The sequence below is a fragment of the Microtus pennsylvanicus genome, chromosome 13 (assembly GCF_037038515.1).
Source record: "Microtus pennsylvanicus isolate mMicPen1 chromosome 13, mMicPen1.hap1, whole genome shotgun sequence".
Classification (NCBI taxonomy): Eukaryota; Metazoa; Chordata; class Mammalia; order Rodentia; family Cricetidae; genus Microtus; species Microtus pennsylvanicus.
Window position 1 is genome coordinate 76,545,193 of NC_134591.1, and position 23,962 is coordinate 76,569,154.

A 23,962-nucleotide genomic window follows, 5' to 3' on the forward strand; every position below is an offset into this window, starting at 1 on the left:
GGGGAAAGTTTGAGGCGGTTGGTCAAGAGATCGGATTCTGGGGGGCTGGAGAGATGGCTCAGTGGTTAAGAGTACTGACTGCTCTTCCAGAGGACCCGGGTTCAATTCCCAGCACCCACATGGCAGCTCACAACTGTCTGAAGATCCAGTTGCAGGGGATCTGACACCTTCACACCAATAAACAATAAAAAAAAAATAAAAAATAAAAAAAAAAGAGATCGGATTCTAAGTGAGATGCCACAATCCTTCATCGGCCCAAGAGACCCTCCAGCCAGGCAGACCGCAGCCACCCACTCACAGTGGCTCCCTCTACTTTGGGGTCCCTCTTATCTGTCTAGTTGGTGGTCCCCAACCCTACCTGTTCTTTTCCTCATGACCCCTACCTCAGGAGGCAGGTCGGGATCTTGCCTTAACTTCCAGTAAAATGGCTTCTCTTTCATATTAGGCCAAGGCGAGAGAGTGGAGACATTTATGAAACTTTGTTTAATGTACTGAAAAGCCATCGGCCAGAACATTTAGGAAATTGATTTTCCTGGCATTGATGAACTCGTTTTATTTTACCCCAGTATTAATTACTTTTTTTTAAAACAAATTAATTTAAGAGTCGTAAAACCTAACAAGTGAGCCAAATGTCCATAGATCATGTCCTGCTCCGCCCCTCCCCACACTGGTCCCCTCCCTCCTTGGGCGGGGGCTCAAGGTAGAGAGGCTTCTCGTCTCTTTTCTCCCCTGCTCCCTCCCAGAAATGACACACACCCCTCTTTTCCCTGTAGGAGAAACCTCTTCTCTGAGAGACTACGCCGCCTCCACCATGACCGAGTTTCTGGGCATGTTCGGCTATGACGACCAGAACACTAGGGATGAGCTGGCCAGGAAGCTCAGCTTCGAGAAGCTGCATGCAGGCTCCACCCCCGAGGCGGCCGCCTCTTCCATGTTGCCCACCTCTGAGGATACTCTGAGCAAGCGGGCACGTTTCTCCAAATACGAGGAATACATCCGTAAACTCAAGGCCGGCGAGCAACTTCCCTGGCCAGCCCATGGCAGCAAGGCCGAGGACCGGGCAGGCAAGGAGGTGATGGGCCCGTTGCCCAGCCTACGGCTACCCAGCAATACCACCCACCTGGAAACCAAGGCCACCATCTTGCCATTGCCATCACACAGCAGTGTCCAGATGCAGAACTTGGTAGCCCGTGCTTCCAAGTATGACTTCTTCATTCACAAACTGAAGACAGGCGAGAACCTGAGGCCTCAGAACGGAAGCACATACAAGAAACCATCCAAGTATGACCTGGAAAACGTCAAGTACCTGCACCTCTTCAAACCCGGGGAGGGCAGCCCTGACATGGGCGGGGCCATTGCCTTCAAGACAGGCAAGGTGGGGCGCCCCTCCAAGTACGACGTTCGGGGCATCCAGAAACCAGGCCCTACCAAGGTTCCGCCCACCCCCAGCCTGGTTTCTACACCCCTCGCCAGTGTGCCCAGCGCCCCCAGTGCCCCCGGGCCGGGACCTGAGCCACCTGCCTCCCTGTCCTTCAACACTCCCGAGTACCTGAAGTCAACCTTTTCCAAAACAGACTCCATCACCACGGGAACCGTCTCCACTGTCAAGTAAGGATCCCTCCTCTCCCCAGCCCCCACTGCCTGCATGAACCCTGGGGCCGGACTGGATAGAGAGGTCTCCCTTCTTCCCTGCAAAGCTTACTGTGGTGGGCACGGACACCTGTGCAGCTCAGATTGCCTTGTATATATGCACACACACACACACACACACACACACACACACACACACAACATCATTGCTCTTGTGCCCTCATCCGGTGCTCTTGTGCTGACCTTTGACCTGCATATGACACATTTGCTGTGTGCCCCTACATTGTCACACACACTCTGTGTGTTCCTCACTTACTGGCCTCCTTTGCCATGACCTGTTCCCTCTGCCACAAGGGCTGCATGCAGGCTGCAGTTAGTAGAAACCACTCACTTTGGGGTGGAGGTGGGGGCTGAGGTCTAGGGGGTGGCCTTGGCTTCTGCTTTGGAGCCTGGTCCATGGAAAAGACAGGAAGTTAGGTGGGGGTTAGGTGGGAACTGTAACCCAGGGATAGAGGACTAGCCTGGATGATAAAACCATGGGTCTTGTAAGGCCAAATGATACCCTTCCCTCAAGCCATTTCCTCTGCCGTAGCAGCAGCAGCGTGGGGCTACAGGTCCTGGAGGCTGTGAACCGGGCGGATCTTGTCTGTAGCCTTTGGTTCGAGGGTGGGGAAGTAAATACCCCACTCTGCACCTGTGTCTGGTACTGTCCTCCTCTGTCCCTCTCTGCTGCTTGGCGTTTCTCTTCGGCGATTACCCCACTTTATTTTCATTGTTTGCTGGGGGCCTCAGGCCCTGGCTTCCCTCCAGGCTAACTGTAGGCCTGGCTAGGCCCTGCAACCCCACCTGCTTGGGGGTAGCACACTCCTGTCAGAGGTGGGCTAATCGAGCAGCTCTGGGCTTCTATCAACACACCTTTTCAGTACCACCTTGAGTGCGTCAGAATGATACAGGGCCCAGGAAAGAGGAACCAGGGCCCAGGGCAGGGAGCTGCCCATCAGATGCTCCTGGGGCCTGAGGCCACCCCCATCCGCTAATTGGCTGTGCCCTGTGTGTCTTACCAGGAACGGATTGCCCACAGATAAACCAGCTGTCACCGAAGATGTAAACATTTACCAGAAATATATTGCCAGGTAGGCCCCTGGGGAGGAGCCTGTGGACAGAGGTTGTGGGGCGGGGGGAGCCAGGAATGCCCAAGGACTGTGGGACCACCTATGTATTAGCTCACCCCAAAAGCCAAGAGGCTGCCTTCTCCACATTTCGTTTCTCTCTGTCTCTTACTGCTCAAGAGAGACTGCTCCGGGGTCTACCTTAGACCCTCCCTTTTGTGGTAGTGCAGGCCACACAGCCCTTAGACAACTTATAAGCCAAGTAGGGCTGCCACAGGTGAGTAGGGGGCCCCTGTGCAGCTGACCTGGGTCCTGCCTTCATGTGGGGCCTTGGATAGAGTGCGGACTCCAGGAAAGCTACTGCGGTTGAGGCAGCCATTCTCCTCCTGCCATGGCCTGCTGGGATCCCGGGGCTGGGGCTGGGGGGCATTCTGATGAAGCCAGACTTAGATTCATCCTGAAGGAGTCAGGGTTGGCGATGAAGATCCATCTCTACACGATCCCCAAATTGAGGCTCTTAAGGGACATGTGGCAGGGGTCATGCCCTGGCGGCATCTTTCCTCTGGTCTTCCATGCTCTTCCTCACCCTCCACTTTTTATTGCTATTACCGTCATTACTATTAGTGCCTCAGCAGATGGCCCTTCTGGCAGCTTCCATTGAAATACTTATTGCCGGTGGCTCTCCCTGTACAGTGGGGCTCCCCACCCCCTCATAGAGTGTGTCACCCACGGAAGGGAACAGGCTTGCTGAGCGAAGTGCCTTTCCCAGGGCCGTCATGGCTGGCTTTCCCCGGAATGGCTGGCCCTGTCTGCCCACACCCTAGCACGTCCAGCCCCAGAGAAAGGCCATCCAGTGGCCGGCGGTCCAGGCCTCACGGCTGTGCGCTTGGCTGGAAAGTGAGCTCCCTGCCGCGGGAAGCCAGACAGATGCCGGGCTTTAAAAATTCATAACTCTGGACTGTTTCAAGTGTCAGGAAAAGCCCAGAACAGAGAGAGAGAGAGCCTTCAACACCTCTTAGAACATCCCAGGGTTGGCTCAGCCAGGGGCCCCTCCCTGGTCAGAGCTGGCGTGGTGGCGGGGAGGGCTGGTCAGGCCACTGTTTGCCAAAGCGTGGAGCTCTAGGTCCCCTCTCTGCTCTGTCTTACTCCGACCCGAGTTCCGACCTCTGCTCCATCTGGCGCTGCCTTCCAGGCAGGTTGCTGGCAGTCAGACAACTTGGTAGGCCTGGGACTCCTAACAGGGGCAGTTACTGCCTCTGGCTTTCCTGTACTCGGCCACTTCACCCTTGACCCTCTGTATTTCCACCCAGGCCCTCTAAACCCCAGAGCATCTTCAGGACCTAGGCAGAAACAGCTGTTCAGACCTGGGTTCTAGAAGAGGCCTTTCAGGGACTGGCATCCCAAGATGGGTCTGACCCTCTCACCTCTCTTCAGGTTCTCAGGGAGTCAACACTGCGGCCATATCCATTGCGCCTACCAGTACCGAGAGCACTATCACTGCCTGGACCCAGAGTGCAACTACCAGGTACGGGCCGCACGTACACTCTTGCTGGAAGTAGGCAGGTGCGGAAGGGTCCTCCACGAGCCATCTGGGTTTCACATGGGTAGGCAGAGAGCACAGACCAGCAGTCTGCATCCCCAGGCTCCTGAGCCCCTAAGTTAACTGTCTTTCCAGGCCTTTCAAGGGTTTGTCTTACTGCTTCATTTTCAAGACAAAATGCTGAGGTCACATGCTCAGGGCTGCTGGCAAGTGCAGAGCTGGTGAAGAGGTAGCGCTAGGCTGTCTGCACGGGCTGTGCCCTCTGTCCCGCCTGATGAGCCGGTGCACTGAGCGCTAGGTAGAGCCCTGGCCTTCAAGGCTAGCCCAGCTTGTCTCTATGCTCCTGGGTGTGGCTATTGGGAGAGGTCAGGGAAGGAGTTCCCGAGACTTTGGAATCATTCCCACCAAGGGCCAGTATGCCGGGAACTGGCTGGGCAGTCTGGGCTGCCTTGACCCTAAGCAGGGTTATTTATAGGGTGACCCGAGGGCCTTGGGGCCAGCCCTGGTCCAAGCACTCTTGGCACATGGACTGGGGGCACAGGCTTCTGCCAACTTGGTGCTCTTTCCTGGCAGAGGTTCACAAGTAAGCAGGACGTGATCCGACATTACAACATGCACAAGAAGCGCGACAACTCCCTGCAGCACGGCTTCATGCGCTTCAGCCCGCTGGATGACTGCAGTGTCTACTACCACGGCTGCCACCTCAATGGGAAGAGCACCCACTACCACTGCATGCAGGTGCCTGCTGCTTCTGGAACCGGGGACGGGACTGCCCCAGTAGTCAGGGGCCTCATTGGCCAGGACCCTCCTTTTCTCCCGGTCCAGGATAGGGGTGCCTGGCCAGTAGAGTCCCAGAAGCTCAGATATCGGCAGTGTCTGGTGGCCAGGGTGGGGCCTTCCCTGTTGCCATACTTGGTGTGGGGGAAATTCAGTGAGCTGTTTATATAGACCGACATTTTTTGGGCTTTAACACCAAGAGCAGCATTGCAAATGATCTCTGCAGAGGTTTTTGTTTAATTCTTTGTTTTAATGCCACACTGAGTCTGGGCTTTTTCAAGGTGTCAAGGCCAGGAGGAGCGACTTTGGGTTGCAAATAGCAGCCTGCATGCCTCCCCCGTATTTGTCAGGGGTTGTTAAGGCCTCTGTGTAACAACCTGGTGTGAGGAGAGGGGGGCCACCCTCTGGGCCTGAGATGGTGCAGACACTGGCACAGGCCAGCCTTCAGGGGTGTTCGGAGACACTGCTTTTTACTCAATATGGCAACATTGCCTGCCTGGCCCAGCTGCAGTGGGTGGGAGGGCCCCGTGCCCAGGAGCCATCCACTAAGGAAGTCCCATAGCTAAAGGTGACCTCCAGGGTCCAACCCTTGTCCAATCCTAAAACTCGAGAGATAGAGCCACCAACTAGGACCCCAAACCTAATTTCTCCAGAAGGTCGGACCCTCATCTGGGCCTGAAAGTATACTGAATCCAAAGACAGCCCAGGATCTGCAGACAGATCCCGGTCACTCCTAGGGAATGCTGGAGGGTCACTGGAGGGTTTTTTTTTTTTTTGCTTCAGAGCCTGGGTTAACCTGAGGTGTGTGAGGTTTGGAGGTGCCGGGCTCCCCTAAGCAGAGCCCCATGGCTGTAGTTTCAAGCTACCACACTGAGCTCAGCTGTCCTGGGAGGACCGGGCTTGCATCCTCTAACCACGTTCCGACCTGTGCAGGTGGGGTGCAACAAGGTGTACACGAGCACCTCGGATGTGATGACCCACGAGAACTTCCACAAGAAGAACACCCAGCTCATCAACGATGGCTTCCAGCGCTTCCGAGCCACCGAGGACTGCGGCACGGCTGACTGCCAGTTCTACGGGCAGAAGACCACGCACTTCCACTGCAGGTGAGGGACCGGCCCACTGGAGGCCGGAAGAGGAGGCACAAGCAGGGACGTGGATCGCCAGGGCCCGGCTCCTCCTGGAGCGGAGGCCGAAGTCTTCCCCCGGGGGTGGGGGCGGGGGGCGGGCGTTCTTCCCAGAGCGCGGAACCATCAGGGCAGGGCCTCCCTTGGTACCACGAGACCCCGTGTCAGTCTCCTCGCGTCCCATGCAGGCGCCCCGGCTGCACATTCACCTTCAAGAACAAGTGTGACATCGAGAAGCACAAGAGCTACCACATCAAGGACGACGCCTACGCCAAGGACGGCTTCAAGAAGTTCTACAAGTACGAGGAGTGCAAGTACGAGGGCTGCGTGTACAGCAAGGCCACCAACCACTTCCACTGCATCCGCGCCGGCTGCGGCTTCACCTTCACCTCCACCAGCCAGATGACCTCACACAAGCGCAAGCACGAGCGCCGGCACATCCGCTCCTCGGGCGCCTTGGGACTGCCGGCCTCGCTGCTGGGCACCAAGGACACGGAACACGAGGAATCCAGCAACGACGACCTCGTGGACTTCTCTGCCCTGAGCAGCAAGAACTCCAGTCTGAGCGCCTCCCCCACCAGTCAGCAATCTTCCGCGTCCCTGGCTGCGGCGGCGGCGTCTGCCACCACCACCACCGAGGCTGTACCCAGCGTCACGAAGCCTCCCAATAGCAAGATGGCTGGCCTGCTGCCCCAGGGCCTGTCTGGTTCCATTCCCCTAGCCTTGGCCCTCTCCAACTCCGGCCTCCCCACAACCGCACCCTACTTCCCTCTCCTTCCGGGCCGCGGGAGCGCCTCACTGCCTGTGGGATCTCCAGGGCTCCTGGGCGCCATGCCCTCTGTGGCCACAACGTCAGCAACCCCTGACATGCCAGCTCTGGTGGCTTCTGGAGCTGGAGACTCAGCCCCCGCGGCTGCCACCTCTCTCTCGGTGCCCCCTGCCTCCATCATGGAAAGGATCTCTGCGAGCAAAGGCCTCATCTCACCCATGATGGCTAGACTGGCTGCGGCCGCCCTCAAGCCCTCTGCCACCTTTGACCCAGGTGAGCAGGCTGGGCCCTGCCCGGTGGACAGGCACAGGCACACTTGGAGACTGGCAAGCCCCAGTACTCAGACTGAAGAACACAGGGAGGCTGGGAAGGATGTCGGCCAGGTCCATGCTCCTCCGCCTCCCACCCAGCAGCTCTTTCCCTTTGCCTGGTCTCTGACTTCGTCCTGTTGATTTTCTCTCTGGGAGTCCCTCATTTTGGCCACACAACCGAGGACTTTGTGCCTTTGCTTTTCTATACGCAGAGCTGGTCAATAGTCCGTCTCTCTGCACGCTAGGGTGTCCTACTGGCTTCGTCACCAATGAGTCCCTGAGCAGAGCTACCCCAGGCCCCCTCTTATCTTGGTCTCCTCTAGCTGTGGAACATGAGCCCAGGGGATGGGTATTCGCATTCCAGACCTGGACAGCACCTTCAGGCCAGGAGATGACACTCTGCTTTCTCCCTTGTCCCCTTTCTCTGACTCCTCACTCCTTCCCTTCCTTTTCTTTGGAAGGCTGTTTTTATTTTTATTTTTGTTGTTGGTGTGTTTCGCCTGCCCTTCCCCCTCAGAGGGTACCCACTGCTGTTTGGATTCCTGGAAAGAGTTCAGCTCCCATCTGGGATACGGTTGCTTTCACTGCATCCACAAACCCTAGTGCTTGCCCAGAGTAGCCTGCTGGCTGCTTATGGAACTGGATGCTGAGGACAGAAAGAGCCTCACCCTGTGGAGCTGTTGGGGCAGGGGCAGATCTGCCCCCAGGCATATCCTCAGCAGCCTGACTGTCCAGTCTTCACGCTCTGCTCCCATCCAAAACCATCTCAGAATCAGCCAAGATTGAGGGTCTCTCCCTTCCCCCCACGTGAGGCTCTGATCTGGCCTCTTGAGGATGTTAGTTGGGGACTGGACCTGGGCTTTTGCTCTGGAACCTAGGGTAGGTGACTTAGGGGGCTACTGTAGTGTGGACTCCCAAGGGCTGGAAGTTCTCTCGATTCCCAGTGAGAGGCTATTCTTAGCCCAGTCTGGAGCCGCTGTCTTCCACTCCGGTGTGGGAGGAGTCTTGCTGTTCCTCCAGCCAGGGGCCTGCAGGTAGGGCCACAGGAGACCACAACCGACAGCTGGGTCACTTCTTTTTTTCCTAGAAAAATTCCTCCCCCTCATCCCCCCAAAAACAAAGGTCAGGCAAAGGGGAGGGGAGCTGTTTCCCCTTATTTTTAATAAAATGTCACTCGCTGTCTGTGGAGCAGCTCTCTGTAAACTGCTGTGCCTTGGGGCAAATGGATATTTCAGTCACTTGGGGCTCGTGGAGCAAGGCTCACTGGACACTGTCCTGTCAGCAACTTCCTTTGCCCCTGCCCCGCCAGCCTCTCGTGGCCTCTTCCCACCAAGCTCCCCCTTATCCCCAGCCAGGCATTCTGGGAGGGCCTGGAGTTTCTGCCCTGGACAGTTTGACAGACTGACAAGGTCACATAGATTGAACCACCCTGATTGGCTGTCAGCCTTGATAGCCCTGACACAGCAGATGCCCTCCTCAGGCATGCTCAGTGCAGACAGGGTTGTCGCCTCGGCAACAGTGGGCAGGGACTACAGAGGGGCCGCTCCCAGTCCAGATCTGCCACTTTCCCTCAGCATTAACAGAGTCTTTAATAAAAGCTTAGGCGGCAGCCCCACAAATCGACTGTGACAGTTGGTGGAGGAAATGAAGGGCCCCTGTCCCCGCCCAGGCCCCCTCCCCAGCCTCCCATCTTCCTCCTCCAGGAGGCCCTAAGCCAGGACAACTTTGACATAATTTTGCAATAATTATCACTTGAAGAATTGCCACACAGGGGTATACGTCGCAAGTGATCACGTCAGTGGAAAGAATCGCTGACCAGCAGCTAGTTCTCCCGGGGGGGGGGTCCCCCTGCCTACTTGGCCCACAGTCAGCCCTTCCTTTGGGGCAGGGGTGTGGGGGCACCAGAGTTTGTGTCTATGTGAAACCTGAGCCCCTCTGATCCCATCTTCCCTCCCCTCCCCTGCAGGAAGTGGGCAGCAGCCCACCCCCAGCAAGTTTCCCCAGGCCCAGGTGAAGCAGGAACCTGGTGACAGTGCTGGCACCCCAGGCCCCCACGAGGCCTCCCAAGACCGCAGTCTAGACCTGACTGCGAAGGAGCCCAGGTGAGGCAAGGCCAGAGAAGCCCTGCTGGCCTGGGCCCGTGTTCTCAGCTAGCCCTGGGGACCTGGGCCTGTGTTCTCAGCTAGCCCTGGGGACCTGGGCTCACCCTGTCCAGGGTTCACTCTGCCATTGAGCCTGGGCTGGCTGACTGGGAGGGAAGGGCCTCTGGGCCTAGCTCCATGGATGTCTGAGTTGAAGCCCCTTGGTTTGTGTGTTCTAGTAATGAATCAAATGGCCATGCAGTCCCGGCAAATTCATCTCTTTTATCCTCGCTTATGAATAAGGTAAGAACCATCCATCACACGCCTCCCATTCCCCACCCAGAGAAATTAAAGCCGTGCTGGGGGGCTGGGGGGATGTGTTTGTTTTTTAATGTTTTCCCTCTAATAAGATGAGTTTGTACCATTTAAATTTTGAGGCCATTTTTCATCGAATATAATTTCGGAGCCACTGCCTACAAATTAATTTAATGAACTGGCTGAAGAAATATATTTCAGCCCCTGACACCTTCTTTTCCCTTTGGATGGAGGGCTCCAAAAGCTTTTCCGGAACCCTCTAACTTCTCTGGCCCTCAGTTATTAATGTTATTTATTTATTTTATGTATTTTTGTTTGTTTAAAAAGGGGGTGGGGGAGGGGAGACCAAAGTGGAAGCGAAGCATCAATTTCCACTTTTCGGCTTGAGTAATGGTCTCGGACGCCTTCCGGAGAGGTCGCTCCAGAACATTTATTTTAAATAATGCAGGGTCTTTGTAAATTATACATCATCTCAAATATATTTCCCCCTTCACATGATAAATTTGACTGCAGCAAGATTAATTTGGTTACTGTACACAAGTGACTGGGTTGAAGAGGGAGCTGGGTCTGGGCTGGACCTCATGTGGTGGGTGGGTTCCAGCTGGGCACCGTGGGGGCAGCAGCACCAGCTTTGATGCCCTGCTGCCTGCCCTCTTCTGGTTGCTCCCTTGCTGTCCTCTGCCCTCCTCTGGTCACTGCCCCTGCTCCCTCACACTCCTTCCTCAGAAGCCTACAGGTTCCCTCCCACTTTAACAGTTGCTGCGGACCTGCTTGCTCTTACCCTCTTATGGGTGGCTTTTGTTCCCAAGAAACTCATAGCCTCCCCCTCCTCCTGCTAATCCCTCCTCCTGCATTTCTTTTGAATACCTTCTGGAAGGAGAACAACCAGGGAGCAGCAAAGTCTAGGGAGGGATGGGCTGCAGCGTGCACCCTGAGCCTCGGCCTCAGCTTGAATGATGGCTCCAGCAGCAGGCTAGGCTGCTCCCCGAGGCCCTGCCTCCAGGGGACCAGAGCCACAGTCTTTCTGATGGGCCAGACTCCTCCCTAGCCAAGGCCGAAGGGGTATGTGTGTTCTCTGCTCCCAGCACACAGGGCTCAGTGACTGTCTGTCCTGGGGTTCCCCCAGCTCCAACTTCACCTCTGTCCTTACAGATGTCTCAGAGCAACCCCAGCCTTGGCAACTTGCTGAACATCAAGACAGAAGTGGAGGGGAGCCCCACTGTGGAGCCCTCACCTTTCCTGGGCAAGGCCGTGAAGGCACTAGTTCAGGAGAGGCTGGCGGAGCCCTGGAAGGTGTATCTCCGCAGGTGAGGGCTCTCCAGAGAGTGTGTGAGGGGGTGGGGGGCAGAAGGTCTTGCTCTCGCCCACCCTGGTGGCCAGGGCCCCACCTCTGACAGAGGCCCTTCAACTGAATAGGTTTGGTACCAAGGACTTCTGTGATGCCCAGTGCGACTTCCTCCACAAGTCCCATTTCCACTGCTTGGTGGAGGAGTGTGGTGCGCTTTTCAGCACCCTGGACGGGGCCATCAAGCATGCAAAGTGAGTGAGGGTCTGGGGGATGGAGAGGGTGGGGGGGGTGACCCTTAAAACAGCCCCATCCTCCCTGAGCTCTGGGCCTGGTTGGGCATGGAATAGAACAGGCCTCTAGTCACCCCCTAAGCAATATCCCAGTGAGTTGTCTCCAGGCCTCAGACCTCCCAAGGAAGAGGACAGGCTTCCCACCCTCCTGCACACAGCACCTGCCAGACCTAGTGGGGCCCGCAGCCCTGCACAGGTGCCAGTGAAGAGCATTTAGAGAGGTCAGAGCCCAGCTAGAAAGGCTTGATTTGGATCCAGGGCGGGGCTCCTGGAGGAAGGCCTTTCCAGCACCGTGCGAGACCAAATGAATTGCAGCGACTTTGCGATCTCCACAGAGCTAAAAAGCAATGGCAACCAGCGCTGCCTGTAACAGTACCCCGTACCTCTGTAGACCCCAGACCCCGTGTCAGACTTCCCTGCCGCCGCCGCTGCGCCAAAGCCTAGCAAACACTGAGAGTCCTCCTCCCTGGGATGCTCAGAATGACCTCTTGAAGGGAGGGGCCTGATGAGGCAGGCCTGTTCTCTCACACAGGGCCACAGTGTAGGGAGGAGCTCAGAATACAAATCACCGGTAGAGAGATGGGGTTAGGGTCTAGCCCAGGTTCAGAATGACAGTGGGACCCAACAATTTGTTCTCAAGTTCCTCTGCTCAGGTAAGGTCATGGGAGGCCTCCCAGAGTCTCTGGCGGGAATGAGGTGGGGATACTAGGCTCCTGAGTTATGATAGGGTCACAGGAGGTGACAAGCATGCTTAGACAGGGAAGGGCTGACCTGGCACTGGGGCCTCTTGATTGATGTCCTGAGACACTTTCTTCTGCCTCTCTTAGCTTCCACTTCCGGACGGAGGGAGGAGCAGCAAAGGGAACTACAGAGGCTTCCTTCCCAGCCTCTGCGGCTGAGACCAAACCTCCCTTGGCGCCCTCGTCCCCGCCAGCGCCTCCTGGCACCATGGTCCCTGGATCTTCTTTGGAGGGGCCAGCTCCCAGCCCAGCCTCCGTGCCCTCCACCCCTACCCTGCTCGCCTGGAAGCAGCTGGCTTCCACCATACCCCAGATGCCTCCGATCCCCTCATCGGTGCCTCACCTGCCCACTTCGCCCCTGGCGACGACGTCTCTAGAGAGCGCCAAGCCTCAGGTCAAACCCGGGTTCCTCCAGTTCCAGGACAAGTGAGTCCCTCCGTGAGCCAGCACCTGTCCCTGTGTCTTGGGAGTGGGTGTTGCCAGGGCAACAAGGACCCCTGCTCCTTGCCCTTCAGAGTTACACTGCAGTCCCCAGCCTCTGGGACTTAGCCATCCAGCTGTACACCTGTACTGAGCACCCAGTGGGGGATGAGCGTGTAAGTGGCCTTAACTCCAGTGGTCCAGGGGCATCCTGCAAGGACTGACTGGGGTGAGCTAGGTACAGGATTCCTCAGGAAATGTCCTGGTCCTCAAAGAGGCTAGATTCCCTCTGGCCACCTCGCTTCCGACTCTGTGGTGCATACCCAGGTTGAGTCAGTAGGCGGTGGAAGTCATGGGTGGGAACAGGACCTAGGCCCCTCCAGACCCTCCCAGTAGTCAGGGGTGGAAGGGACCTTCTTCACTTAATGGTGGTGGCTTCTTGCGGCGAGAACGGTGACTTTGTATCATAAAGTGTGTGGCTTCCTGTTCTCAATAAAAAGTAATAAATTGGATTATTTATACCACCTGAGTAACAGCTGTCCTCCCTCTCTGAGCACCTGGGGCCGGGCCCACGGCATAGAAGGGTGCAGTGTTTTTTTGTCCTTTTCCTGTCCCCTGTATCCCCCTCCCTTCCCTGATGTGGCTTTCTTAGTTTTCCTGTCCCCTGTATCCCCCTCCCTTCCCTGATGTGGCGAGCTTTCTTAGTTTCCTGAACCTGGCCGGAGTGCCCACCATAGGTCCAGTCTCTGGAGACCACATCTCCCCACAGCCCCCTGTAGACCGGGGACTTCCAGCCGTGGCTGCACCTCCCTGGCGTTCAACCCTCATAGACACTAGTGGGTGGCCCAGCTCTTCCCCCCTCATGGACACCTCCGCTGGCCCCTAGCCCATCCCAGGTTCCTAGGTTCTCTGGGCAAGAGGGCGCTGTAGGCTCCAGTTGACCCTGGGATGTCCCAGCAGCTGTGAGCCTCAGCAGGAACCAGGCACAAGTTACCACTTGCTCACACCCCACAGAAGTGGCACTTCCTGGTAGGGCTACCCACCCATCTGCAGTCTGTCAGTCAGCCGCCTCCACGGCAGTGCCATGTCTTACCAGCCAAGCTCTTTCTGGCATCCAGCCAGGGCTGGCAGCACTATCCATTACTTTTATGCCCAAGAAGTTATTGCAATCTTATCTCTAATCCTGAGGTGTGGCCTTGGAAACTACATGTCCCAGCATGCACTGCTCCGAGCACCCTACATAGGGCAATCCCCATGTACCAGGCAAGAGTTCCCAAAAGGAGACAGGGATGCATGCTGGGATCTGTAGTCTCTAGCTGAATCATTCCGTTGAGGGGGAAGGTGACCCCTTGCATTCCCCTCGATTACACCCCTGGTGACTGAGGTAACAAACCAAGTGAGGACATTAGCGGGAGGGCTTGGGATGCCAATGACCTTCTGGGCTGTGGTTTCCTTGTAGCGATCCATGCCTGGCGACGGACTGCAAATATGCCAGCAAGTTCCACTTCCACTGTCTCTTTGGGAACTGCAAGTACGTCTGCAAGACCTCGGGCAAGGCCGAGTCCCACTGCTTGGACCACATCAACCCCAGCAACAGCCTGGTGAACGTGCGGGATCAGTTTGCTTACTACTCTCTGCAGTGTCTGTGTCCCAACCAGGTCAGTGAGGCGGGCGGGGGAGGAGCTCCTCCTGGCAGAGGCTCCACTTTTCACACCGTTTTTAAGTTGGCCTTCAGCAGACCCTGGAAAGGACACTTGCTGCCTGTCCCCGGAGCCCCTAGAGGCTCCTGGGCAGGGGTCCAGACTGATGCTCCATTGGTGAGGGTTGTCATTTCAGGCCTAACTCCCAGTGGTGACCAAATGCTATCTCGGCCACTGTGTGTCTGACATCATTCATGCTCATCCTGGAAATAGCTACGTCCCCTTTCCCCAGAGGCCTAGAATTTTAAAATAGGCTCATTGGATAAAGAAATAGAACAGTCCATGCCTAGACAGAAAGGACAGCTCGGGTTCACTTCAAAGGCCGAGTCCCAAGACTGCTGGGCTGCCTGTGTAGTCACAGGTAAGGTCCAAGTGTGCACCAAAGTTACGAGAGCTTAGTGATGTCTGCCTAGGTCTGGGCATATACAGAGAGAGGAGTGCTGGGGTAGATTAGTGATGTCTGTCTAGGTCTGGTCGTAAATGGACGAACTTGAAAGTAGATCTGCTCTAGGTGTGGCATTAGCAAAGAATCCCAAGGTCACCAGGTAGGATGCTTTAAAGAAGTCTGCCCAGTCTCACGTACCCCTTGCTCCCCGTAGCACTGCGAGTTCCGGATGCGAGGACATTACCACTGCCTCCGGACGGGCTGCTACTTTGTCACCAACATTACCACCAAGCTTCCCTGGCATATAAAGAAGCACGAGAAAGCGGAGCGGAGGGCGGCCAATGGGTTCAAATACTTCACCAAACGTGAGGAATGCGGAAGACCAGGTACCTGAGGCCAGGGCTGTCAGGGACTTCCAGCAGGTAGCACTGCGGCTGTGAAGCCTGGGTCCTGGTAGCCCGGGCCATCTTCCCGGGTACTCATTTCTGCCACCACCACCACCTGCAACCCTTGGTCTAGGAGAGAGATCACAGATGCAGTAGGCCAGGGGCTGTCAAACTGGCTGTGAAGCCTGGGAGCCCAGACATCCCAGCAAGAGGGTGAGGGTGGCTCCAAGGACTGGCCCCTCCCAGCACCCTGGGCCGCACCCCTGGCATCCAGGGCTTGGCTGCTCTTGGTTTCCTTTCCTTTGGCAGCGTGGACAGGGAAGACTGTAGCGGTCCTAGAAGCTCTTTAATTTGAGGGCTTTGTCCAGAGTGGGCTGAGTCTGTTCATTTGTTCATTTATTAAAGGTATTTATTTATAGATTTTGGTGTTTTAACACAGAGTTTCTCTGTGTAACAGCCCTAGCTGTCTTGGAACTCATTTTGTAGACCAGACTGGCTTCGAACTCACATAGATCCGCCTGCCTCTGTCTCCCGAGTGATGGGATTAAAGGCGTGCGCCACCACCGCCTGGCTATATTTTTTTAAAAAGCACTTAGCCTGTGCTTGCAATTGGTGTCAGAAACCTTTGTCAGGTATACTATGAGCCCCGCTAGAGTACACGGTGAGCGGGAGAACCGGAGGCTCCTGGTGTTTCTGAGTTGGTAACAGGTGTCTCTGGAGCAGGTTTTCCTGGCCCAAGGCACGGGCGGGAGGGGGTGCCTCAGGGAGGAGCCCAGGCCTGCAGGTAGAGGGCGGAGCCTACCCTCAAGCCTCAGGAAGGGCCAAACGTCTCTGGAGCTTTAGCTATAGTTGTAGGACAGGCTTCTAGGAGGAGACCAGAAGCTGGAAGGTGGAGAGGCAGGCTGGCCGGGGTGGCGTCTACAGGCCAAGCCTCTTCTGATCCTGTGGTCATGGTAGCAAGACCTCGGTAGGGGAAGGGGAGACACTCCAAGTTAATAACCCTTCCTGTCAAGAATTAGTCCAGGAAGGACTCATGGCGCGAAGAGGGCTAGTGACCCCAGCGGCCTCTGCTGTGCTGGGCTCAGCTTACAGCTGTCCGGGGTTCTGTACTTGCCTGTATTTACTCAACTTTTGGTGTTTTTGGTAGTAGCTGAAGCCAAACAAAGCTGGGAGATGACATAAGACACCTGGCCAGCCTGGTGCCATGACAACGGGCAGGCTCTCACCTGCCCTTTGTTGATGCCATTTCGGTCCTGCTTGCTCTATTTGTTCTCACCTAGAGCAAAGCCGAAGTGGAGGGTGGGGGCAGGGTGGAGGCCGGCTGACCTAAACAAGGTCTGCCCCAGAGAAGAGTGAGGGCGGGTGACTGGCCAAGAGGTAGTTTCCCAAAGATCCCTGGAGCTGTGGCCTCTCAGTGAAGAGGGTGTGGGACTAGGGCAAGCCAGTCACGTGTCCCCATGCAAGCCAGAAGGGAGGCCAGGGGTCAGATAGCCCGGCGGACTTGGGCTTCCTGGGATGAACTGACTGCAGGTATTCCCTTAGAGAAAGTATATTTCCCCCAAATACCATCTACCCACTAACCACAGCACCCCTGGACCCACACTCTCCGGGGAGGCTCACGCTGCTGTGACTCCATCCGCAGGCTGTAAGTACAACCAGGTGAATAGCCACTTCCACTGCATCCGGGAAGGCTGCCAGTTCTCCTTCCTCCTCAAGCACCAGATGACTTCGCACGCCCGCAAACACATGCGGAGGATGCTGGGGAAGAACTTCGACCGTGTGCCCCCGTCCCAGGTGAGAGCCTAGGCCACGTGGCTCAACTGTCCTTGTTAGCAGGGGCGGGGCTGTACTGCCCCAAAGAACCCGTGGGCCACTTTCTTAGGGCCCCTTCACTTCCTTCCAGGGTCCTCCAAGTCTGATGGATGCTGAAACAGACGAGGGCATGGATTATACCGGCTGTAGCCCCGGTGCTGCATCTTCCGAGTCCTCTACCATGGACCGCAGCTGCTCCAGCACCCCCGTGGGCAATGAGAGCACCGCGGCAGGTGAGTGGTGGGCATGGCTTCTGCCGGCTGGGCCCCTGCTTCCCAGGCCCAGCTCTGCTGAGTCCTTCTTGGGACAGAAGGTTGATAGTCAGATGGCCTCCAAGGAGGACGAGATGATGTGCAGAACGGCTGGCCTATACAACAGTGGTCATTGAGGCCCCTCCCGCCATTCTGCCCACCTCCCTGCTGCCTTCCCTCCAGGTCACTTCAGCTCCCCCAGAGAGGGACTAGGGCTTGTCCCGTTAGCCCCAGAGAGAGCAGCATAGGCCCTGCGCCAGCCTTCCTATGGCCTCAGTCCCAGCCTCACCCAGAACCCGGGGGCACCTGAGAGGCTCCTGCCTCTCCTGACCCTGTCCTCAACAAGGTCCTCCCTGGACACCTGGTGCCTGCACTGCACCTACCAGTCTCTGTCCTCTGCCCCCCTCTTTGTCCCACCTCTCTGCTCATCTGTCCACGTATTTCCATACTGCACCGCTGGAGCCATCGGGTTTCTCATTTGGGTTCTTTTTGTTTGTTCTTTGTTTTGTTTTGTTTTTCTGCTTCTCTCCACCCTCTCCAGGCTGCCCGGTTCCTCCTCCTCCTCCTCTTCCTCCTCCTGCTCCGGCTGGTGACGAAGCCGCTCGTGGGGCTGCACCGCCCCCCCTGACTCCATCCTTTCCTTCGGCTGTGCTCCGGCCACCCCTCCCTCCCCTCCCATGCCTCTTCTCTCCGTCCTGTCTGTCATACTCTCTGCTCAGTACCACTCTCGGAGCCAGCCGGGGCCTGGGCCACCCCATCAGCAGCCCGCCCATCACTGCCATTCCAACTCCAGTAAAAAGTGACGCCCCCCTAGTTCAGGATGCTGCAGGTAACTCACCCATGCCTTCTTGCCAGTGTCTGTCACCCCAGCTCATCCTCAAGGCTATGATCCAGGACTGGATCCTTTTCTGTGATGAGCAGAACCAAGGGCAGGGCCACCCCACACCCCTAACAGCAACTACCTCAGAGAACAGATTGCCGCTGCCAGGGTCCTTCTGGGTGACCTGTTAGGTCCTTGTCCTCCTTGGCCCTGTGAGGGTCAGAGCCTGCTGCTGTTCCCAGTTTTCTTGGGAGCTTCTCAGGTCCAGAGAGCTCTGATGCTGGCTTGAGCCTCCTCCCTCTCCTGAAGCTGGACTGGGAGAAGGAACCTATGGGGCCTCTAGGCTCACTCAGTGTTCAGTGGTGGACAGCCCTTGCCAACCCAGCCCCATATCCAGTGCCCTCGTGGGAATGTGTGCTTGCCCTGTCCCTTGGGTGGACATCACCCTAGGTTCCTAGCCCATCCACTCCTTCTTCACCTTGTAAGCCCAGGTGTGGTGGTGACCCTGAGCAGGACACAGTGAATCCAGCCCCCTGAAAGCTCTGTTGCCAGCATAATCAGGCAGAGCCCCATGACAGTGCTCTGTCCCCCACAGATTTCTGGACCTGAGCTGCTCCCTTGCCCCCTGTCTGGATATCCCTACTCCATCCCGGCCCTTGGTTTCTCTTCATTCGCTAAGGCTGGATGATTGGACCTTCTTTTCAGTATACTATTGCAGAATGTTGAAGAGTGGTTGGTAGCCAGGCATCCTGGGAAGGCTCAGGGAGGAAGATGCCTCCTGCGGAATGAGTGATGGAAGGTCGAGAGAAGCCAGTAGCAGATTTCCTGAGTCCCGAGACGCAGGCTAGGACCATAGTGGCTTTCAGAGAGCCAAGCTCCAGAGTTCAGGCCTCAGGAAGGCAGTAGAGTCTTCTTGGGATTTTCCGGGTCCCTTAGGTCAAGCAGGAAGCTCCAAAACCTTAAAGAAACTTGTGGTATCAAGGAAAAGAAAACTTCTGGTATCTAGGATCAAAGAGTCACAGGCCCACAAGGCTCTGGGGCCCTCAGCACCGCTGCTTCCAGGAGGCAAATCCTCCTGCACAGACAGGCAGGCAGCCGGAGACCGGGTAGCTGGCAGGAAGAGAGCTGGCCTGTCCCTCATTAGAGGCAGGCGTATGATGGCGTCCTGGCCTGGGTCCAACTTGGGTAATTACACTCTGCCGACCTAGATTCCCAGCTTCCCCTCCAGCCTCAATTAGCACTGGGATGTGTCCTCACTTCCCACCCAAACTGGCCAGGAAGCAGCCACCACATCCCGGGATGCCTGTGTGGTCATCCTGCAGACCTAGAAGACAGGGGAAGCCTGGGACTCCCTGCTGCTCCCAAGGGGGCTGTGGGAGAGGCTCCCAGCCAGGGGAAAGCCAGGGTGTTGCTCCTAAGCGGTGTCTGCTGGCCACCATGCCAGGATCAGGGGCCCTGTGTGGGTGTGACCCTGGGAATGGTGCCCACGTGGGCACTGCTGCCAAAAGGGCACCCCTTCCACGCTGACCTCTCTCTGCCCCTCCCTAGGGAACACCATCTCCATGCCGACAGCCTCAGGGGCCAAAAAGCGCTTTTGGATCATCGAGGACATGTCTCCTTTTGGCAAGCGGAGGAAGACAGCCTCCTCTCGCAAAATGCTGGACGAGGGCATGATGCTGGAGGGTTTCCGGCGCTTCGACCTCTACGAGGACTGCAAGGACACGGCCTGCCAGTTCTCGCTCAAGGTCACCCACTACCACTGCACGCGGGAGAACTGCGGCTACAAGTTCTGCGGGCGCACGCACATGTACAAGCACGCCCAGCACCATGACCGCGTGGACAACCTGGTGCTGGACGACTTCAAGCGCTTTAAGGCCACGCTCAGCTGCCACTTCGCTGACTGCCCGTTCTCGGGCACCAGCACGCACTTCCACTGCCTGCGCTGCCGCTTCCGCTGCACCGACAGCACCAAGGTCACCGCGCACCGCAAGCACCACGGCAAACAGGACGTGATCAGCGCTGCTGGCTTCTGCCAGTTCAGCTCCAGTGCCGACTGCGCAGTGCCCGACTGCAAGTACAAGCTCAAGTGCTCGCACTTCCACTGCACCTACCCGGGCTGCCGCCACACGGTGGTAGGTATGTCGCAGATGGACTCGCACAAGCGCAAGCACGAGAAGCAGGAGCGAGGGGAGCCTCCGGCAGCCTCGCCCGGTGCGCCCGTCAACCTGGACGGCTCGCTCACGCTGGCCGCCGAGCCGGGCTCGCTGCTCTTCCTGCAGACAGCGGCAGCGGGCCTGGGCCTCCTGGGAGACACAGGGGACCCCGGCCCGCCTGCCACCGTCCCCGGGCCTCGCGACGGCCCTGCCGCGCCCGCCCCCGCCGCCTCTGCCACCATCACCGCAGGGGAGTCCTCTCAGGAGGACGATGAGGAGGAGCTGGAGCTGCCCGAGGAGGAGGCCGAGGACGACGACGAGGATGACGATGAAGAGGACGACGATGACGACGAGGAAGACGATGATGATGACGAGGACCTGCGCACCGACTCGGAGGAGTCGCTGCCCGAGGCTGCAGGCGAGCGGACCCCGCTGGCGGCCCTAGGTGGCCCCGGCCCGGCGCCCACCGCCACATCACCCTAGCCGCCACGCCACTCCAGTCCCCTCTGGAACTGCTCTGTATGTGAACCCCTGTGTACAGACCCCGCTGGGCCGCCCCAGGGAGGGAGGCGCCCTGGCCCCGCTGGTGCTTCCGGACCCCCGAGTCCGTCTCAGGGCAGAGGCGGGGACCCCTCTGGTGCTCCAGGCCGCCCGCACCCTCCCGGCCCGCCCAAGCGGGTGTTCAGGGAATAGCAGGTGCTGTGTCCGGGTGGCAGCGATGACCTGCGCTCCTCTCGGTGCCCACACGTGAGGTCCTTGTTTGCTCAGGGGCTGCCCGCGGGGGTCACCGGTTGCGGTGCAGCAGGCACCTGTAGCATCTGGCAGAGCCCCCCCCCCCAATGCAGCTAAGACCTCCCCCTGACTCGGGGGAGAGCGGGCCGAAGACGGTCAGCATCAGCACGGGTCACACTACAGGGACGTGGAGGGAATCTCATGGAATCAGCAGCGAGGCGGCATCCCCGCCCCCGAGCTGTGGTCCGGTCTGGTGATACTCAGGCCCAAGCCCACCCTCCAGCAAATCGAGGCTGTGGTCCGAAGCAGGCACAGCTAGTGGGGTCCTGGAGGCGAGAGTCTCAGCCATTTTGGTGCAAACAGGAAGGATATGACTGGTTTTGGCTTTAATAATCAAAATGGGGAAAAAAATAACCAAGAAAGTTGTACAGTATTTTTCCTGTAAAGGTTATTATTCTACATAGAACAAAAAGAGAAGAAAAAAATTAACAGTGCAGGTGGGTGCAAGGAAGCTGAGCCCCGCCTCCAGACCAGCCCTGGGATTGGGGACTTGAGTGCAATTTCTCCTAGGAATTGTTTAGCGTTTATTTTAGAGGCCTTAGTTGGAGGCTTTGTCGTCACACTAGCACTGATGGGGGCTGCGTGATTCCAACTTTTAACTTGAATTTTGTAGAGACAAGGAAAAAAACCGACTATTCTCTTGATACAAGTTTGTAGCTAATTGAACATTGAGGGTTTTTCTGTTGGTTATGCGTGTGGCTTTATAGGGCTTTTTCTTTTTCTTGTTCCAGTTTTGTTTTATTATTTTGGTTGGGAGGCTGGTACAGCCCACCCAGACTGGTTCCTTTTCCAAAGTCCCCCTTCCTGGAGGCAATAAGGCCGTCTAGGCTGAGCACAGGGCTCACCTGCAGGCACACGGCCTGCGGCCAGCAGCTGCTCCAGTCCCTGGTAGGAGCAGGCTGCCTGAGGCCAGGCTTGTGGTGTGAACCTGTGCACTCCAATCCCTGGCCAGTGTCAGGGTGGAATCCAGCAAGCAGTGGAGGGGCGAAGCTGCCACCAGGAAGCCCCCTCTCACGGGTATCTTTGGGCGGGGGGAGCTTGCCCAAATGGGACAGTGGTTTTCTTAATCTGACTCTAAGTGTGTGTGTGTGTATGTGTGTGTGTGTGTGTGTGTGTGCGCGCGCGCGCGCATGTCCCCTCTTGGCTGCCCACAGCCAGAAAGCCAGGACCACCTGAACTGGAGAGGGAGCAGGGAGGCACAGCGGTGAGATGAGAGAACCCAATCCAACAGGAAACACGTTGATTTCTAAACAGCCCCCGCCAGAGCCTCCGTGCTGAGCCGAGAATTCGCCCAGAGTCTGACCTGCCACAGGACCCTGCCTCTGTGGAAGGAGTTTTGTAAAGGAAAAAAAAACAACAAAATAAAAAAACAATTTTCAATGTAGCAAAATCAAACAAAAAATTTAAAAAGGAAAAAAAAGAAAGACAAGAAGACGCGGAGTGCGAAGTCTAGCCTTTGTAAACTTCATATTGCACACTAGGACTACAAGCCATTGCTAGCTCATTTTGAATTTTAATGTGTAATTTTTGTTTTATTTTTCTTTCTGTGAGGAAAACGATGCCTGATCCACCAATGCTCTTTTTAATGTTTTATAACTATGTATGTGTATATATATAAATATAAAAGTAATATGTATGCACATATGTGTGTATATATCTATATGTATATACATATATAGATATATAGAGATATATAGAGAGGTTTTGAGACAAAAATGCAGACCGTGAAAGCGAACTGAGCAGCGCGTGCCCTGATTACTTGAATCTGGTCTCCTCGGCACCTGGTTATTAAGAACTGAATATTTTTCCACTTGAATTTAGTGCTATTAGAAATTTAATATATGTGTTTTATTTATTTGATTTTTTTGCATGACTGATGCAAGGTTTGACATTTTCACTCAATAAAAACTGGAAAAAAATTAGTCACGTTATCTTTTATTTTTAAAATGATGCCCGAGTGGCTGGCCATGACTCGAATGTGTGGGGTGGCGCAAACACAGCCCGGCTCTGAGTGCCCAGGGAGAGTGGGGGGGGACCTGACCACTCTGAAGCCCAGCAGGCCAGAGGTTGGGGGCTAGACTAGTTTTGCCTCTGGGTATAGAGCTAGATACTATTTGCTAGGGAGAGACGATGGGGGTGGGACTCAGGCCTTGCTCAGCTGAAGAAGACAGGCTCCTCCCCTCAGCTCCACCTGAACCCCACCTGAGGCTCAGAGGCTCAGGAGCCAATCCTTAGAAAGGCCACCTGGCAGTGAAGCCTCCCCAGGCCTCACCCTCTGGCCAACCCTCTTGTGTATTCTCTGGGACTACAGGACTGCCACTTGGCAAGGCAATCCCTCAGCTCCTTCCTTCTTCCTGCAGGGACCTGCCCAGTCTGGGAACAGCACGTACCCGGATCCAATCCGGATACTGGCGAGGCTCCTGCTTGGAGCACATGGTGGCAGATTCAGAGACTAGGGTCATGGGTCATAGGTCTAAGCTGCTGGCCCTGGTGGCACTAGGGCTGAGGACGCCTTTGGAAGCGAAGTCAGGCTTCTGCCCGTCTGGGTGAAAGTACAGGTGCCTGGCAGCTCCCACAGTTCACGTGGCCTCAGTTCACCTCACCACTTCCAACCAGGGGCCCACAGGACCTGCCTCTCAGCTCTGTCATCTGCATCGCGCCGGCCCCCTTCAGAGCTGGTCTCCAAGTGGCCAGAGCTGCCCAAGGCCTCAGGGGAAAAGACATGGAGAGCCCACCCTGGTCTTCCCTCCTGAGCACCATCATACTGCCTTGCCACACCCCTGCCACAGGGCACATCACGTCACTTTCCCAAGGGTCTCAGAGCTGAACCTTGTAGCACACTCAAGCTTCAGCCGCTGGGGGTCTCGGGACCAGAGCATGCGCAGCCTCACCCACTGGAGCCAGGCTGGGTGTGCTTCTCTCCACACAGCCTCTGCAGGCCAGCACGGAGCGCCCTTCCCTTTCTGTTTTGCTCCTGGAACTCGGCCCACAGGCGATTTACATAAATATGTTTGTAACAGACATGAAAATAGAGACTTTTTTTGGTCTTATTAAAATGTTCAAGTTGGAACTCGCCTGTTGTTTGTGGATATCTCGATTCTGTTAAATAAAACAGTGGCTAATTTATGGGATAAAACACAAGTTCAACAAATTAAAACCATCATTGGAGCTTCACAGGCCCTGGTGGGCTGTGCTGCCTTCCGTGGGGCCTGCGGGGAGGCAGGGAGCCAAGTCCAGAGCTCAGCGGGTGATAGGCGGGTGTGTGGCGTGGCCATGAGGCTCTTTCTGGGCACAGCTTGGTAGTCA

At 56.5% G+C, this 23,962-nt stretch overlaps 1 protein-coding gene across 4 annotated transcripts in view; it reads left to right on the top strand.

The window, feature by feature from the left end:
• The window catches only part of Casz1 (castor zinc finger 1), a 145,853-nt gene extending 123,283 nt beyond the window's left edge, over positions 1–22,570 (top strand). For 3 of the 4 annotated variants that reach the window (XM_075946780.1, XM_075946782.1, XM_075946779.1), the window contains 17 exons: positions 774–1,608; positions 2,655–2,723; positions 4,134–4,224; positions 4,813–4,977; positions 5,950–6,122; positions 6,332–7,185; positions 9,190–9,325; positions 9,544–9,607; positions 10,772–10,926; positions 11,036–11,158; positions 12,025–12,363; positions 13,817–14,015; positions 14,657–14,828; positions 16,471–16,622; positions 16,732–16,873; positions 17,433–17,720; positions 19,260–22,570. In XM_075946780.1, coding sequence (XP_075802895.1) covers positions 774–1,608; positions 2,655–2,723; positions 4,134–4,224; positions 4,813–4,977; positions 5,950–6,122; positions 6,332–7,185; positions 9,190–9,325; positions 9,544–9,607; positions 10,772–10,926; positions 11,036–11,158; positions 12,025–12,363; positions 13,817–14,015; positions 14,657–14,828; positions 16,471–16,622; positions 16,732–16,873; positions 17,433–17,720; positions 19,260–20,347 — 5,045 coding nt within the window. In that variant the 3' untranslated portion in view covers positions 20,348–22,570. The remainder of the gene's footprint in view (positions 1–773; positions 1,609–2,654; positions 2,724–4,133; positions 4,225–4,812; positions 4,978–5,949; positions 6,123–6,331; positions 7,186–9,189; positions 9,326–9,543; positions 9,608–10,771; positions 10,927–11,035; positions 11,159–12,024; positions 12,364–13,816; positions 14,016–14,656; positions 14,829–16,470; positions 16,623–16,731; positions 16,874–17,432; positions 17,721–19,259) is intronic. The other variant, XM_075946783.1, reaches the window with a different exon arrangement.
• The last annotated feature ends 1,392 nt before the right edge of the window (positions 22,571–23,962 follow it).